Source organism: Esox lucius, chromosome 5 (assembly GCF_011004845.1).
Source record: "Esox lucius isolate fEsoLuc1 chromosome 5, fEsoLuc1.pri, whole genome shotgun sequence".
Taxonomy (NCBI): Eukaryota; Metazoa; Chordata; class Actinopteri; order Esociformes; family Esocidae; genus Esox; species Esox lucius.
This window is the reverse complement of record NC_047573.1, coordinates 18,806,696-18,825,200: the sequence shown is the minus strand read 5'-3', so window position 1 is coordinate 18,825,200 and position 18,505 is coordinate 18,806,696. Positions and strand designations below refer to the sequence as shown.

The following is an 18,505-nucleotide window of genomic DNA, read 5'->3' as shown; positions in this document are numbered from 1 at the left end:
GGGGACAGCAAATTTACACTATTATACAAGATGTACACTCACTACTTTACATTGTAGCAAAGTGTCATTTCTTCAGTGTTGTCACATTAAAAGCTATAATGAAATATTTACAAAAATGTGAGGGATGTACTCACTTTTGTGACATACTGTATATGCATTGGACTGATAACCCAGACAATCAGAGACCCTCATGGAGATTTGCCTTCTTTAGATGAATAAAACTCTGGGAAAAGGAGACCACTGAATGCTTTTGAGATCCCAACAAACCTTTAAGTTTTTTCTACATTGCTAGAGTGCAGTTAACAGTAACTAATGAAGAGGTATAACACTGCCACCAAGTGTTATAAAATGATATTGCACCTTATTTCAATACAATTCAATGACTTCATCCATTATTAATTTGGACAATCAAACAAATACAATACAGGAGTCAGTACATCATTTTACCTTTTTATTGCTTAAACTGCCATCTGGAACAATCTATACCAAAAGGATAAACGTCTTTGCACATACAGGAAGTCAAACCAAGTACAGTCATTGGGTAGAATAGAAAAAGAATGGTCCTCAGATGACCCACAGCTCTCAGAGCCTGCTGCAAGGCCGCGCAAACTTGCTGAAGGTCGGGGTAGCAGAAGTGTCTACGCCCGGGTTACATAAGCTAAGGCAAACTGGGTCAACTGCAGTGTGCCTTCTGGTTAGTAGGAATCTTGTGGCAATGTTCTTTTATTTTTTACATTATCGGTACTGGGACTGCTGTGCTAGAATAAACATCAGCAAATCGTTAGTAGGGGTTTAAAATGTCAGTAACAGACACCTGCAATATTGCATAAGTTCAACTGAATCAGAAAGCACTACAAAAGTTTTGGACCAAGTAGGCAACACTGCAATTGACTCAGTATCATGTTGATTGATTTTGGACATACAAACATACAGTTACACATGTCAATCCATCCAGTCAGCCATACTGTTGTGTACATAAGATTCAGATTGGAAACATGGCAGAGCCTAAACAAAGAGAACACCTCAGAAAGGAATAAGAGTGGTAATGAAAGAACTACATCTGGATGGGTGAACAGCGGGGCAGGAATGCACAGGATTACAAACTAGGAGACTAAAGATTCCTGCAAGAGTTACTAGCAAAAAAAATATATAATTGTCAAAATGACATGTGCATTCTTAAGATTCATCAGTTGAGGAGTGAAACTGTTTGTGACTTACCAATTGTTTGACCAACACATGGGCAGTTGGAGAACCCTCTCATGAACATTTTCTCATTATTTTACATTATGCTGTAGGTAAGCATGTAGTAGATCACAGATTTGTCAATAACACATTCAAATAATTACAAAGCTTTAATTGCAAAAATGCTTTAAAATAAGTATTATAAAACTCAAGACAATTTAATCTAATATCTGAATCACCAAGTCATTGGGATTCATTCTTTTTTTTAAGCCTCATTTGAGCTCCAATACATAAATAATTAAAGTGTTAAACCCATTAAACAATCTACAATTTGGAGACTTAAAATGTTAATGACCTTAAAGCCCTTTTGCCTACTTTTAAAAGGTTAACGCATTACGTTTTCACAATACAACTACATACGGTTTCGTCAGTTGACATGAAGCATTTATTTACGCCGTGGTACTGAACAACCAAAATAGAGGTTTACAAAAAGGTATTTGAACGTACTCAAGTTTACGATCACTCCAAACCGTAGCCATAATGTTTTCTCAGTCAGTAAAGATAATAATGTTTGTAATTGTCATGACAATAATAATAATAATAATTTGTTTTAAAAACATAGAACTACAAGGACATTATTTGGTGTATACTGAAAATTGCTGAATACTGAAATAAACTGTAATACTCCATGCCCCCCCCCCCCCCCCCACACACACTGTAGCCAGTAATGTACTGACATGTACTTCTCATGAGTTCCACTAGTTCTGACCAAGCATAAGAATCCTCTAGGGGTTGAGTTTTTGAAACAATTAGCAACATTTGGCACTAGCTTGTTAGCAGTACAACAACAACAACAAAAAATGTATGGGTGTTGAGTTGTACAAACTTAAACTAGATGAAACAGTAGTAAATGAGATTGAAGAACCAACACATGGAATCAATTGTAGATCTAAAAATGTATTGGGAGTAATGGTGCAGTGGAGGACGAACATTGATTATCATAGCATGAAAGCCACATAAGAGATGCAATCCTTACGATTTCGCTGTTGTTTTCATCTGAAAAGGGATACACTCGTTTCTGGGAATGTCAAGCTTGAACTTTTTTGGGGAAAAAGAGGATTTAAAGATATCTAAACAACCTTCACCCAGGGATCCTTATATCGCCTCGTTACTGTACGTTTGATTGTCCTGTCTCGTTATTGGCCTGGCCAATCCCCAATTAACCACGGCTCGTGGAAGAGAAAGACAAAATTAAATTAAATAAAAAGAGTAAGCGAAGTGAAAGAAAGTGTGTGAAGCTGGTGTGTTTAACAAACTGTAACATAAATGTGTCCATTTAGGTGACAAGGATAACTAGGGTGATTTAAAACAAATGAATATAAGTCAAAAGCAAACGGAAGATAAAATGATGTAACTTTAAAATAACATTTCATTGGTGGACCCTGGGTCTAAATGAGAGAAGCGAGTGTGTGCGCGTGGGTGGGTGTGTGTGTGTGTGTGTGTTACGGGCTGACAGAGGGGGGTACAGGGAAACCCCTCAGACCGACAGTGACACAAAGCTGTTATACTGTTGGATGTTGCGTTTCAGAATGTCCGAGCAGGGTCCCAAGACACGTTCAAAGCGCGGTCGGTCCAGCTTCACACACTTCAGAGGCCCGCGGGCGACCACCGTGGCAGCTCTGGGCCGGTTCATCAGCAGGGCGATCTCACCTGGAGGGACAAATAGAAAATGATAAAGTACACCCCAACAGGAAGCCAATGATAGAGGGGGAGAGGTAGAGATAAAGGGGGAGAGGTAGAGATAAAGGGGGAGAGGTAGAGATAAAGGGGGAGAGGTAAAGAGAGAGACACGTGAAGAGCCACTGCTTACCAAAGTAGTCTGACGGTTGTAACCTCCCAACCTCCACAAACTCCTCATTCTCAGATCGACGCTGCAACACTGCCGCGGAACCCTGCAGAACAAAAGAACTGCAACATCAGGATCCAGTTGGACAAGGTGTGGGGGCCCCGGGGGGAGGGGCTGGGGCCCGGAGATGCAGCCGAGCGGTGTCGCAGCGGACATTCAAACCCATGTGCCCCTTTCAACCTCGTTAGCCAATGGAAATCAACGTCCAACCCATGTGCCCCTTTCAACCTCGTTAGCCAATGGAATTCAACGTCCACATACCTCCAATATGATGAAGAACTCGTCGCCAGGCTCTCCCTGCACCACGATCTTCTGCCCGTCGTCGAACTGCACCGGCTCCAGAGAATCAGCAACAGTCAGACGCTCCCATTTGTCCAGAGACTCTGAGGTGGTGGGATCACAAACAAGGAACGTGGAGTGACATCACAATACAGAACCTAAGGGAAACCCCTACCACACTACCAGGACGGAAAGGCCAGGACACACCTCTCAAGAGCAACTGTGTGCTAGTCTTTATTACTGGCCGGGAGAGCAGAGGAAACCGTGAGGCTCACCTAAAATGGAGACTTTGCTGAGGAACTCCTCGTACATCTTTCTCTTCCTCAAAGTGCTTCCCTGTGCACAACAAGCGTTCATGTTTATTCCCAAGTTGTGATTTTTGTTCTCATGCATATAAGATTTTTGTAGTCGTCCCCGTTTATTCAATTCATAAAATCCAGCAGCTTCTCGATAATCACTCCAAAAGGAGCACAGGAAACTAACCACAGGGTCCTGTCAGGGCGGGGCTTACCATGAGTATTCTCCGGTAGCTGTCTCTGTCGATGCCCCACAGTTTGACGTTGCTCTTGGCTCGCACCGTGGCCGCCCTGGGGGTCCCGTAGATCAGGGCCAGCTCGCCAAAGCTCCCCCCCTCCCCAATACTGGTCACCCACTCATTATTCACATACACCTAGAGAGGGAGGGAGGGAGTGTTTTTATGACAGCTTGGGTCAGCTCTCATCAACCCTCCATGAAGGCCCTACATGGCTCTAGAGGAGGGCCAGATCATCGCGACCCCCAAATCCCAGTCCCCCACTATTTCAAAGACCCTGCTCTGGTAGGCAAAGAGCAGAACAATTACGATCCAAAAGTGCCCTCAGCAATCATCCATCTGCATCACATAGGCTAACCGGACCTGGATAGACGCAACACGGAAACTGTCAACCGCTATCTGAGATTTAAAAGACTGCAGTATACTACTTCTGAAACCCTATCTCCCTTCACTGAGACACATGTATACAGCATACAGAACCGTAGTTTTGACAACAGCAATGACTGTAAATGTATGTGTTGGGAGACTAATTGCTACGATTTCTCCAATCAATGTGCATACAACTTAAAGCAGAGCCTACAGTACATGAATGTAGACCGAAGCACATTTCAAGTATATAGTCTCAAGTATATTCTATGACCCTTTTGCATATACAACCCTGTTTCCAAAAAAGTTGGGACGCTGTGTAAAATGTAAAGAAAAACAGAATGCAATGATGTGCAAATAATTTAAACCCTATATTCAATAGAATCATTGCATTCTGTTTTTATTTGCATTTTACCCAGTTTTTTTATTTGGAAATGGGGTGGTACTGTCCAAAATGTCACCCACTACTAGCAGCACCTAGACGTCAAGTATGTATATGTACTGAATAAAGGTGATTCTGACTGTTTCTAGGCCGTTCCTTCTGTCCCAATGCTGTTTCTATGTATGGACATAATGAGGTGTAGCCATCAGAACACTATTCAAATTAGACTCGGCATTGCTAAGGTAACACAGGATGGGGATTTGAGTAGCCAAGTGACATGACCAAACAGAGCTTCGGAAACAATAAGTCCTGTCATTTTCACAAGGAGAGAACAAAGACAAACATTCAACTGGGAGGACTGTCATCTTAAAAATTGGAACGCCGGTGTGAGAATGTTTGTGTGTTCCCTAACCTCAACTAAGTGTTGTTTGTTCCTAAAATACATGAAGAGACTTACATCCATTTCTCCTTGGTCGATGACGTAGAAATTATCGCCCTCATCACCTGATAAAGAACACGTCATTAATCTTTTCTCTGAGATTAAAACACTTTTGGTCTAGTTGAATTTCCACCAAATCTAAAGAGCGTACTGCACCTTGCATAATGACAGTCTCTCCTGCGATGTAGGTTACAGAAAACATGGCATCAAAGATGTCGCTGTGAAAAATACATTTAAAAAGCGTTATGTTTCGGCAAGACGTTTTTTGGCTTGATCAGTGAGATCCAAAGTAATGTTGACAAGCAAATGTCACCATAAACGAATACCATGAATGAACAAATTCAGTGAAAAACATACCTTCTCTCATTGTCATCCAAGTGAGAAAAGAGCACATTCTTTTCAATAGCTTTAGCCAGGGCAGCCATTGTTTTGTAGTCTTTCGGGATGACCTTGAAAATGCCAAAGAATCCAATATTAAGCAAATCATCCTGTGTGTTCCAATGTCTCCACCCAATCCGAAGACACGACCAAGTAAAAACGGGGTGTCACCTCACCTTTCTCACATAGGACGCAGCATCCTCCTCTGTGTAGACCTCCGCACTAATAGCTCCTCTCCGCCGACGACCCTTGACAACAGGGTTCATGGGAGGAGAAACTTCCTCATCCCGGGAATCAGAACGGCTGCTGGCCTTCTCCTGTTTCAGGATTTGCTTGGCCTCCTCCTGCACAGTTTAAAGGTCAGAGGTCACAAACATCCTCTGGAGCAACAGTCCACAACATAAAAGCACTACAAATGTAAAGCTGGTTTACTGGAACGCCACATGCCTGGTGGTCCACAACCTTGCTGTACCCAGCTAAACACATTAATGCTTACGTTCTCCAGCCTCTCAAAGTACTCTCTGAGGAAGGCCATGGGTCTGTCTGGCCTAGAGGTACACAGCTGGACTATGCAGTCCTTCAGCAGCTGCTGAATGTTGTGTTTCTGCACGTACAGCTCGCATTCTCTCAGACTCCGCTCCTCCTCGCTGCTAGTACTGCCAGATGCCATGGCGATTCACGACGCGCTCCTGCTTCGCAACGACTCGGTTAACTGGCGACCTCTGAACTACAGATGGAGAGACAACTTGGATTGTTACTAATATTGAAGCTTTTATTAAAGGGTTACAACACTTTACCAGTGTGGTTGTTATCCATGTCTTATTGTCTTGGACAAGTAACTAAAAATCACTTTTGTAGTTTTGTGTAACTAAGCATTGTCTTGCAATTGTTATGCCTTTGGACTTAAATAAAAATAACTACGTTCTCAATCGACTTACCTGAATAAATGAACGTGGAACAAAAAATGTGTGTGTTTGAGAGAGACAGAGATTAACCAAGACAGAAATATCTATACGATTCTTCATAAATACTATTAAGAGATATTGTTACTAGAGCCGATGCTGAGCACACAGTGTTTTGGTTTTTTTATTATGTCATGAGAATCATGTTGTGGGATAGGTGTGTGCCAAACAGGATGGACAGAGATCTGAAAGACAGGGAAGGAGAGACAAAAGGGAGTGAGACTGAGATAGACAGATAGTGAGAGAGAAAGTCAGAGACAGACCAGTGGGGAATATAGGAAAGCAAGGAAAGAGGGTGCAGGAGATTTCCTGTCACTGAAAGGTTTTGGAGTGTTATTTTGGGGGGACACCAATGTCAGTGTAAAAAAAGTGTTAACTGGGTAGATATCCCAAATATCCCACAGCCAGGGATCAGCCACTATAGGCAACGATAGAGCAATTAGGGTGAAGTACCTTGCTCAATGTTAGACTGGGGGTTCAAAAACGCTTTCTGTGTCAACTAAATGAACACCAGATATAAATGATGTAAAAAATATAATATCCCCACATGGTGAAATCCTACCCGCCATTGTACAACTGTAACAATCGCTGAAATAAAAGTTAGACAGTGACACTCAAGTTGCAGTGCCGTAGGTGGGGAAACATGTATTCTGACATCCGGTCAATGCACAGCAACAAATCAGAAGGAAATCCTGAATTGACTTTGTTAAAAAGATTGGGATCCCAGATTTCCATCCCTACTCTCTTCAACTTCCTCAACTTCTAAATATGCAGATACCACACCAATTTAAACCCAACATTTTCACCAGGGGGATTTATGCATTGGGGGAGTAGGGCAAAACGGAACACACATAATTGGTAGGGTCATTTTTAGTAAAACGCCACCCTAACTCAGAATAATTGTCAGAATAATCAAGCTAAGCATTGTTAGTAGGTCCACCTCCAAATGATTGCATTGATGTGTACATGTTTCAGTGGCATCATTCTAGGACAGATCATGCCAGAGGATGCTGATCATTATGCAGTTTTTTTCATAACACGGCTCATATCATTATTTCAATGCTGAAATAATGTCAGATATTAAAAACCAACAGCACAACATTAAAAATGACCTTGCTTTCAAAATCTTAATTATAGCAGAAACGTTACTACGTGGGCGGTGGATAAATTGGAAGGCGAACGATCTACAAAGTTGACTATCAACAGAAAACAAGGAAAATGTCGGTGGCATCCAGATAACGTTCCAACACCAACATAGGAAGGAGGAGCATTAAGATTATGGCAAATATTAAGACCGTCCTGAGACTAGTACTAGGCCTAATAATACGTAGCACTACAGTTAGCACGCATCAGTTCGCTATTTGAACGCAGATTACTGGTAGCAATTGTAAATAAACATGATAACGAAGCTAAGCTGTGCATATTGTATTGACTGATACCAAATATGTCAACTATCATTTTTGGCCTGCAAAGCCCGCTTGCCAATGACGCCATCTTGAGCTCTATGATAAACAATGTGAGGCGGAGGCTACATAGCTACCGTAGGTATATTTCGATCGAAGGAGTATCAATTTCAAACGATAAGGCATGCAATTACTTACAAGAATCCACGAATTCTTAACGAGACCCTCGACACTGATTCAGTATTAGATGTTTTTCCACAAGCGTAACAAACGTATCGCTTCGATTTTTCCAAATCCCCGAACCGCTGCTCCACCGGATACGAGTATAGAACCAATCACGAGCCGTCATTGACGTCAATTCGCCTCGTTCTGACATGTGAGCAGTAACCCTTGGCAACATTAAAGGGGAACCCATGGATATCATGACGTCAATAGTAAATCGATTAAAACGATAACGGATAGAACTATGGACATAAGATTGCTTTATATATATATAGTACCTAACAACCTCCTATTTAACATTTTCCCCTAAAAATGTTAAATAAATATTCTAATTCACAGAATATCCTATGTATGAATATTTTGGAAGGATGAAATTGTTTTTTACATTACGATGTATTTTTATTTTATTTCACCGTTATTTTGGTAAGTCAATTGAGAAGCAATACTCTTTTTTATTTACAACCTGGTAAAAGAAGGATGCAAGATGGCAAAACGACGCACAAAACAACAAAAATCTGGTAAAAAATATAAATAAGAAAAAACAAGTTGGCAAATAAACAGTACATAGAACGGAATAGACAATAAAAATGAAATTACACTAAATACAGCAAGACACACAGATGGGTTTGACGGATTAATCTGGTTCTTTGTTAATTTTATTTAATAAACAACAGATGACCAGGGGCAAATCATGCTTTATGATTCAGCTGCCAAACAACGTATGAAACGAGCGTATAAAAAGCTTCTGTGCTAACTCTCCAAAACTTCACTTGAGATGTGGCAAACATTGTAAGCAGCCTCAAACAAACTCTAGCCAATCAGAACAATCAAAACAATTCCTCGTGCCCAGAATGAAGGTATAATGAACCAATTGCAATACTTTAAATTGGAATGGGCGTTGCTCTCTGGACTTCTTCCTGGGAATTTTCTTGTAAACCAATCGGATGTAGCTTTTGAAAAACTGGACCATTGTGAATGGTGCAGAAGTAGACCCCCAATTTCCTAGCAGCCAATAGAAAATTGCGCAACAAAAGAGACTCATCCAGACCGATCCAGACCCTCAGCTGTTTTTGTTTTGTTTGTCTGGTTGAGTCTTGAACAAGCAGTTTAAAAAAACGTACCTAGTTGCGCGTCTTCTAAAATTAGGACAAATAAATGAATACATTGCAGGTTATTATACTTTCACGATTCAAGATAGCAGTTTCCTATTTGTAAATAATGATTTAATTACTTATTATCTCACACATTTCTTTGGAACATACGATTTGGGTGGACAGGAACAGGCTTTTGTTTGATCGATCAGAAAACAGGCCTCTGAACTAGGGCAGTAGAGCAGGAAAATAACCGTGGACGGGATGGAGGACCGGGTGATATTCGGCGGTCTGGGAGGGCCTCAAGGCTTGATCAGCGCCTCGTTTAACCAGGACACCACGTAAGCAAGCGCTCTGTCTGACAACTCAGGGCAGTTCTAGCTGATTCTACTTGTCGCACTGCTAAATTGATTGTTGAATAATATATGGCCGGAGTTAATTCATGCTGGTTTATGCTATCTACTATGTACCCGGTCTCGCAGGCACGTTATTGTGAGTTTTATCTTCCAACATGACCAACTGGTATATTCCTTTAACTGTCCGGTGGTGTCCTAAAAAATCCTAAATCCTTAACTTTCTAATTTAGGTCACCAAACTAAAGAATAGTATCCAGGCGAGATTGGACCTACAGGAGATACAGGCTACTGATTAGTAGACTATTGTGCAAGTGTATTTGCCTCGTATGGCGATATCTGCAATAAGTTGTGGAACGTTCATGATTTCGTGGAATCGACCAACAATGCCATTGCATTCATGGGGTGGTTGAATGTATTGCATTATGATAAAGGACAAATAGTTTTCGGGGAATTTATTTAATTGGTATAGGCGATAATAAAGATATTGGAAACTGAGTGTGATAGCGGGCAATCATGTACAGTAGACACTGTTGATATACAGGTTGGTTAGAGATGTGTCCATTTTATAGTAGCAGCTGCAAGGCAGTCAGATAGACACATTGATGTTCACTCTCAGCGATTTTCCAAAAATAATCCTCTTATGTAAGAAGATAAGACAGGTAGTAGGCTAGGCCTATATCCTATTGCATCATGCACATTTTCTTCGTATCAAAGTTGCGCTCAAACACAGATGTAGTATCACCACAACCTTCTTCTATGCTAACCATAACTATTTGGGTGAAAACATTAAAAGGATGTTAGCTAACCCTATGAATGGCCAGAAATCTGATGATATTATATTATCATGATATTTAGTTGCAGATACTGTATTATGTATTGTGATTCTAGCTATTTTTGTATCAGTACAGTTTTTGGGCTTGTATTCCAGCCATTTAGATTTGAAAATATACAATCATTATGGTGTTAAAGTACAGTCCGTCTGCTTTAATTTTAAGGTATTTTCATCCAGCACGTTTTATATATTCAGACATAATTTGGTCAAGGCACAAGCCTGTATATCTATCTATATAGTCAGCGGAACAGAGCAGAGCAGAAATCAAGTATTTTTTTCTAGCGCTCTGAGGCACGATTGTGTTGGGGCCATATCTGGGGAACGGTATCAAAATATTTCGGCAGCATTGAAGGTCCCCAAGAACAGTTACCTCCATCATTCTTAAATGGAAGTTTGGAACCAACAACACTCTTCCTAGATCTGGCCAACCACACTGAGCAATCAGGCAAAAGGGCCTTGGTCAGGGAGATGATCAAGAACCCGATGGTCACTCTGATAGAGCTCCAGAGTTCCTGTGTGGAGACAGTAAAACCTTACAGAAGGACAACCATCTCTGCAGCACTCCACCAATCAGGCCTTTATGGTAGTAGTAGGCAGATGCAAACCAATCCTCAGTAAAAGGCACATGACACCTAGGTCTTCAGGGAAAAGCCCTTGTGAAATATGGTGGTGGAGGTGTTTTGTTTTGGGCATGTACGGCTGCCATTTGAACTGGCTCACTTGTCTTATTTGATGAAGATACAGCTGAAGGCAACAGCAGGATTAATTCGGAAGTCAAGAGATAAAAAAATTGAATGGTTTTGTAAATGAGAACTTGTTCTCAATCAGCTTACATTGTTAAATGAAGGTAAGATAAATGTCTGCTAAAGAGGAAGAAGAGAAAGTGAGGAAAAAATTCATTTGATTATTCATGTAAGTTAAAGTGCTGATAATACATTGATTCCCTAATGTGAATTTAGAGTAAGTATACTTGAAAGTATACTTGAGTTTGGTGGGGATAAAGCAAAAAAGTAATATTACTATAATGTCACACAATATGATTATCGACAAGATAATCAAGATAAGACAATATCGTGTGGATGTATCAATATTTCCCCCATCGCTATTCTTAGAATAGAGTCTACTCTAGGGTTAAAATCATCCTACACTTCACCTGTTCAAATGCTGCTTAATTTCTCATACAATGTCGTTCTGCCCATAGATAGCATGCTTGCTTATCACCTGACCTGATCCTTTCCCTGCAGCTATTCAGCACAGTGTGTATCCTTCATTTTCCCCCTACTGCTATAGTTGACTGGGTCAAATCTTTGCATAGGTATGGAGATCTACTGGGAACCGTTTAGATTCAAATTAGCCTTTTTATTAGACACTTTTTATTTCTAAGGAAAATGATTCTAGTTAAAACTGTTTAAATCTTAAGAGGTTTTGGAAGAAAGCGTTCTTAAAAGGATTCCTTGAAAAACAATGTTTTCTGGCATGCTGTATTGGGAAACTGATGTTTGTCAGGTGCACACAAGGTCCAGCTGGTATTTGGCTTCCACATTTCACCCAACCCTCAGAACTGAAGATGTGTAAGGAACTACCACAATAAGCATTGCTGTAGCAATTAGGGTTAACTGTTTTGTTCAGGGAGAGAACATCAGATTTTCCATTTTGGCAGCTCTGGAATTTGATGTAGCAACATTTCGGTTATAGCTCAAATGTTCCCATTGAAGTGGTATTTTCAGAAATGTTTTGGTGGGGTTTTTTACATTAAAAGGTTCGCCTACACGTTTCTAAACAATGTTTTTCTAATCTTATCCTAGCAGTCGTTAGTAGTTGGGTGTAAAATGTTAACCCAAATAATAGATAAAAAGTATGTGCTTACTCATGATGTATAAGACTGCATTTACAGTTTTCAGAGTAATGATCATCTAACATGCACCTCACAGACAAAGGCAACCTTCATTTACTGATATTTTGTTAGGTTTTAATGTTGTAGTGGTAATGTCAGTGTTAGATAGTATCTGGGTGCCTGTGAAATTTTTTTCATGACACTGTTAAGGTACATCAAGGCACTCAAAGAAATTCATTATGTTGAGTAATGTCATAAATACTTTCATGTGAATAAGTAAGTACACCCCCTGGAAAGTTGTTCTTTTTATTACATATTTGGACACATAAATATTTGAGATAATGCTCACCTAATTAAACAAATCAATCACACTAAATAATGTAAACTTTAAAAGCATGAGTTTTAAATAAACAGAAAAAGTTCCTGAAAAGTTATGACCCCCCTACATTTACCATCACATATTCACATATGAACCAAAACAGGTGCAAATTATTAGATAATCCTTAGAGAATAAGTTGGGAGGGTCCAGTCTTTCATGAAGATTAGAAACTTGTCATTAACCATTTGGAGTTGTGGTTATGTGGTAACACATCATGCCAAGGTCAAAAGACCTATCCAAGGCCCTCAGAAGAACGATCAGGTTCCAAAGCCATTTCCAAGCAATTTGAAGTATATCATTCCACTTTACAATGGATCATCTATAAATGGAGAAAAGTTTGGACCACTGGCAATCTACATAAGATAGGTCATCACACCAAATTTGGGTCAAGAGCTGACCTAAAGGTGCTAGTATAGTCTTTCAGAATCCCAGGGTAACATCTACAGGCCTATCTTGCCACAATCAATGTCAAAGTGTTTGAGACAACTGTTAAAAAGACACTGCACAAACTTGGCCTACATGGGAGGTCAGGAAGAATATCAAGAGATGACTGACGTTTGCCAGACAACACCTGGGTAAAGCCCAAACCGTCTGGAATGAAGTTTTGTGTGCAAATTTATCAAAAGTGGAATGTCACATCAACAAATTGTAACCATCAAGCAAACCATTAGAGGGGATTAGAAGTAAACCGTTATTTATTATTTAGAAAATGATACCCCAATAGTGGATTATAACAATGGTGCCATGAAGCTGTAATGGTGCTAGAGCAGCCACATATTGGCACCAATTAGGAGGTATGGTAATGGTTGGCTCTGTGTCTCAGGTCTCTATCAGTGGGCACCAAGTCAGGCTACAGACTCTTCTCTGTCACCTCGGTGGAAAAGATGGACTGCATCCACGAAGGAGGTGAGCGAGTGTCTTAGCCTGTCATGCTGTTAGTTAAAGTTACTTAGTGGCCAAGGTATACTATGGGTAATTCCATGCAGAACCACAATTTAAAAAGCCCTTGATTTAGGTGACTTTTAAAAAAAAAAAATTATGACATTTTGACACGGATGGACCTGACTCCTACAGGTCAGCAGTTGGGATCAGCCAGTTATGTTGGCATTTGAGTACATTAAAATGGAGAAGCCCCAAAGAGATGGAAAAAGGTCAGATCTGTTGATCTGTGCTACTCTGTTTCAGCACGGCCACGAGCCTTTGAGGATGTCGTCATGTTGAAGTAATCCATTATTTTATATAATTTATTGGTTGAAGTCAACCAGGTCATTTGGGGGCATGAGACAATAAAAATTGCACCACATAAAATCGCCAAATGTCTTTAATTGCAATGAAGTTCATGCCATTTCTCCCAGTTAAGTTCTCTTGCCATGTCTCATGATGCTGTCCTTGCTAAAACAGCATTATGATCACTAGAGGCCTTTATTATTCTCTATGCATTCACTCTGTCAATCATATTTGACCAGTAGGAGAGAGATCCCAGAGAGTCCCAGAGATCTGGGACTTGATAGGCCCATTGAGAATATATACGTTAAACAATTAATATAAAAATTGCTTATGTAAGAAATGTATGTTATTGAAATGAACATACTACTTATGTAGCGTGCAGGAAAGTGCAATGTGATGAAACATTGTAGAGACTTAAAAGAGGCCCTGGTAAGACCAAAATATCATAAACAGGCCAACTTTAATAACTTATTTCACAAAAACCTTTCAATCAAATATTAAGTTCATGTCAACCTTTTACATTTTGTGAAAGTCCCCCAAATCATCAACTTCCTTTGTCTTGGTTTCTCTGGAATCCCTCTAAGCTGGCGTCACAGCACAGGGGCAAAACAAACATGCAGTAAGCTGATGTCAGGTCAACAAGCCTAGTTGTCTCTGTAACTAGTGCAGTTGTTCTGAGCTGACACAGCCCCCCCCCCTCCGCCCCATATGTAAACAGTGGTGGTGAGCAACGTGTTATAGCATTAGCCCATTCCCAGCAATATCTCAGTGCTTCATATCACAGTGGAAGGAAAGTGTGTTGACCTATGAATGTCTTAGTTTGACATTGAGCGTGTGAGCAATGCACGTATATGTGTGTGTCTGGGCACGTACTCTTTGCACACGTCTGTGTGTGTGTGGGAGAGTGCGCGAGTGTGTGTATTCTTTGCAAAGTTTGATTTGCCTTTTTTTGTCCCTCCCCCTCTCAGAGGAATGTCCAGATGTGTATATTGTGGAGCGGTTGTTCTCCAGCAGTCTGGTAGTGGTGGTCAGTCTGTCCATGCCCCGTCGTATGAATGTCTACCACTTCAAGAGGGGAACGGAGATCTGCAACTACAGCTACTCCAACAACATCCTCTCAGTCAGGCTCAACAGACAGGTAATGGCAGAGGGATGCCCTAATTATCACTAATATCCTAAAATCAGATTAAGGCCCCATTACCCAACATCCTCTTCACCCCTGTACTAATGTCAGATTAAGGCAACATTACAAACATCCTCTTCACCCCTATACTAATGTCAGATTAAGTCAACATTACAAACATCCTCTTCACCCCTATACTAATGTCAGATTAAGTCAACATTACAAACATCCTCTTCACCCCTATACTAATGTCAGATTAAGGCAACATTACAAACATCCTCTTCACCCCTATACTAATGTCAGATTAAGTCAACATTACAAACATCCTCTTCACCCCTATACTAATGTCAGATTAAGTCAACATTACAAACATCCTCTTCACCCCTATACTAATGTCAGATTAAGGCCCCATTACAAACCGACTTCTCACTCCTATCCCAGATTCAGATTGAGGCCCCATTACAAACCCATTCTCACCCTTATCCCAAAGTAACATCAAGGCCCCATTCCAAACCTATTGCTCATCCATGTCCCAATGTCAGATTAAGGCAACATTACAAACCAACTCTTCACACCATCCCTCATTCAGATTTAAGACGCATTACAAACATATTCCTCAATCCATCCCATGGTCATCTTTAAGGGCCCATTCCAAATCAATCCTCCCCGATTTACCCCAAGGTCAATCCCCATTCCAAACCTCTCTGGAAGCACTGCTGCAAAGCATAATTCTCCATCCCCTGTAGAGGCTGGTGGTGTGCCTGGAGGAGTCAATCTACATCCACAACATCAAAGACATGAAGCTGCTCAAGACATTGCTCAACACACCCCACAATCCATCAGGTAACTGAATCCACACGCACGCAAACCAACGCAATCTGAAACCCTCGACTGTGTTCCATTGTTAAATGCCCTCACCCTCCGCCCTGGCAGGCCTCTGTGCCCTCTCGGTGAACCATGGTAACTCGTACCTGGCATACCCTGGGAGTCTGACCATCGGAGAGATCATGGTCTACGACGCCAATAACCTAGTAAGATCTGACAATAAGGTGAATTCAGCCAGCGCCCTTCAGTTCGCTGTCAACATGGCTGGTACAACACCGGGGGTGCTGGTGATGCTAACGGCAGCTTTCTGGTTGGGCTCATAGAGGGATGTTCAGCATGGTTCACACGGTCGTCATATCTTTGAGTCATTTCCTGTCACGGCCAGTGGTTGCAGGTGGACTAACATTCGCCTGGTGTGTTCTTTAGGGCACAGTGACAATGATCCCAGCCCATGACAGCCCCCTAGCAGCCCTCACGTTCAGTGCTTCCGGAACGAAACTAGCCAGCGCTTCCGAGAGAGTGAGTCTGACTTTGTCCTTTCTTTTGGCATCCATCAATAGAGTTTAAATAATTTAGCTCCGTCGTTCTGTTTGTTTACCACAGCTACCAGTAATCTGCGATCAATCAGCGAACTGACGTGTACCAACTGTAGTGACATATGTTGTTCGGCCTTTTCGGCTTGCTTCTCCCTCTCCCTCCGTCATCCTCCCGTTCACTGTTTACAGCGGTTCTGTGTGACCTTCTTTCCGTCTCCTCTCCAGGGCACGGTAATCAGAGTGTTCGCCATCCCCGAGGGTCAGAGGCTGTTTGAGTTCCGCAGAGGGATGAAGAGGTCAGTGACAGCAGACATTATAGACAGGAGACCTCCACAGTGCTTCAGAATGTCTACTAGGTTTCCGGGTGGAAGGTCTGATCTCTTTAGGGGCGACCACCGTAACCACGTGTGTCTGCCTCAGGTACGTGAGCATCAGCTCGCTGTCCTTCAGCGCCGACGCCCAGTTCCTGTGTGCGTCCAGCAACACGGAGACCGTTCACATTTTCAAACTGGAGCAGCACAAACTACGGTATAAACTCTTCATTTTCCTGATCGTTTCTGATCCCCTAGCTTGCCGGAGTGTAAATGTGCTTTTTCGTTTCTTCGGTCTCTGCAGTCAGTCAGGATTGTGATTGACTTGTTGTGTGTGTGTGTGTGTGACTGTGTGTCTCCTACAAGAGACGGGGAGTGTCTTACGTGGGGCGCGTACGTAGGGAAGATGTTCACAGCGGCCAGCTCCTACCTTCCCAGCCAGGTGTCTGACATCATGCACCAGGACCGGGCCTTCGCCACTGTACGACTGAACGTGTTCGGACTCCAGAACGTCTGCGCCTTGGCCACGTACGTCTGTCCGTTCGCGCGTGTTTGGAGACGATGCGAGACGGTTTGCGCATTTCAGCCTATTGTGTGTAGCTGTTGGTGTTTTTTGGGATTATGTCTTTATATGTTGTTAGGGTTGAGAAGCTGCCTCGCCTGCTGGTTGCCTCATCAGACGGACATCTCTACATCTATAACATTGACCCACAGGATGGAGAAGAGTGTGTACTGGTAAAAAAACACAGGTGAGTGAGCCAGCAAATGTGCGTGTGTGTGTGTGTGAGAGAGCGAGATGTGTTTGCGTAGCCTTGCTATTATGTGTGTATTTGCGTGTGTGTGTATTGTGAGTACTGGGTGTGTGTGCAATGTGTGTGTATTGTGAGTACTGGGTAAGTGTGTAATGCGTGTGTATGTAGTGAATGCCTGGTGTGTGTGTGTAGTGGATGCGTGGTGTGTGTACTCAGGCTCACTTCTGTGTCTTTTCAGACTATTTGAAGGAGATGTGGAGCCACAGGAAAAGCAAAAGGAAGAGGAGCATCCAGAGGATGTCAAGCCCCTCCCACCGTCAACCAACCCGTCTTATGCTGCCACGGTAGCCTTTCCTTCAGCTCCACCCTCTTCTACCACTCTCACAGGTATTGGATGTCAATGTGGTGTCTCTTAGCTTGTACGATGTAGTCTGGTGGTGAGACCTCATCTCCCCTCTACCTCCTCTCCCAAGGCTACTCGGAGGATGGAGGGGCTCAGAAAGGTGAAGTGATCCCTGAACACGAATTTGCAGAGGGACCCGTCTGTTTGGATGATGAGAATGAGTTCCCTCCGGTCAGCAACCAGAGCAACTGACCCACCTCTTCCGGGGAACCAATCAACTGGAGCCGTTACAGAGGCATATCAATGTTTAGCGAACCCTCTAGGTTCTATCTCCATGTCCCCAATGAGCCAATCAGATGCGATAAATGTAGAAGCTACAGATTTCTATGCTGAGGTATCCCTTTTATCTACGGGTGACTACCTGGCCTGACAATTCCTGTCCAGTCCACCTGGTTGTGTTACAGATGTAGCTTCTGCCTTTACCACTCCTACTGTCACGGACCTCAGCCTACCCGGTCGTCCATCTGGTTGTGCAGCTGATCTGGATTCTGCCTAAAGATTCTGGACACAGCCCATCTGTATTTATTGACCCGCTGAACATGCAAAAATGTTGATGTCGCCTAAAAATATTATGTATTCTTATAATGTTCCAGAAGCTAGAAGAGGACTGGCCACCCTTCAGTCTGCTCCTTTATAGGTTTCTTCCTAGGTTCTGACCCTAGAAGGGAGTTTTTCCAAGCCACTGTGCTTCAATTTCTTGTTGTTGATTGCACTTTTGGATTTTAGGCTGGGCATCTGTGGCAACTGCTTATGTAAAAAGAGCTTTATAAAATACATTGAATTGA

General features: G+C 42.0%; 2 protein-coding genes across 3 annotated transcripts; one reads left to right on the top strand and one right to left on the bottom strand.

Annotated features, from left to right (window-relative positions):
• Window positions 1–437: 437 nt before the first annotated feature.
• On the bottom strand, window positions 438–8,175 carry prkar1ab (protein kinase, cAMP-dependent, regulatory, type I, alpha (tissue specific extinguisher 1) b). Its single transcript, XM_010863789.5, has 11 exons — window positions 8,028–8,175; window positions 5,961–6,191; window positions 5,641–5,808; window positions 5,444–5,535; window positions 5,243–5,304; window positions 5,105–5,151; window positions 3,879–4,037; window positions 3,643–3,703; window positions 3,350–3,471; window positions 3,053–3,134; window positions 438–2,892 (listed from the first exon to the last, which is right to left on the bottom strand). Exons 2-11 carry the CDS (start codon window positions 6,132–6,134, stop codon window positions 2,720–2,722), a joined length of 1,140 nt encoding a protein of 379 aa, XP_010862091.1. The 5' UTR covers window positions 6,135–6,191; window positions 8,028–8,175; the 3' UTR covers window positions 438–2,719.
• A 921-nt stretch (window positions 8,176–9,096) lies between these two features.
• Window positions 9,097–18,505, top strand: LOC105005666 (WD repeat domain phosphoinositide-interacting protein 1). Of its 2 annotated transcripts, none has more exons than XM_010863771.3 (12): window positions 9,097–9,483; window positions 13,367–13,449; window positions 14,739–14,908; window positions 15,640–15,736; window positions 15,827–15,942; window positions 16,145–16,237; window positions 16,480–16,550; window positions 16,675–16,782; window positions 16,932–17,093; window positions 17,207–17,314; window positions 17,556–17,704; window positions 17,791–18,505. In XM_010863771.3, exons 1-12 carry the CDS (start codon window positions 9,407–9,409, stop codon window positions 17,910–17,912), a joined length of 1,356 nt encoding a protein of 451 aa, XP_010862073.1. In that variant the 5' UTR covers window positions 9,097–9,406; the 3' UTR covers window positions 17,913–18,505. The 2 variants fall into 2 exon arrangements, with proteins under 2 accessions (XP_010862073.1, XP_010862081.1); XM_010863779.4 differs by having other exon boundaries at window positions 9,098–9,483; window positions 15,827–15,924.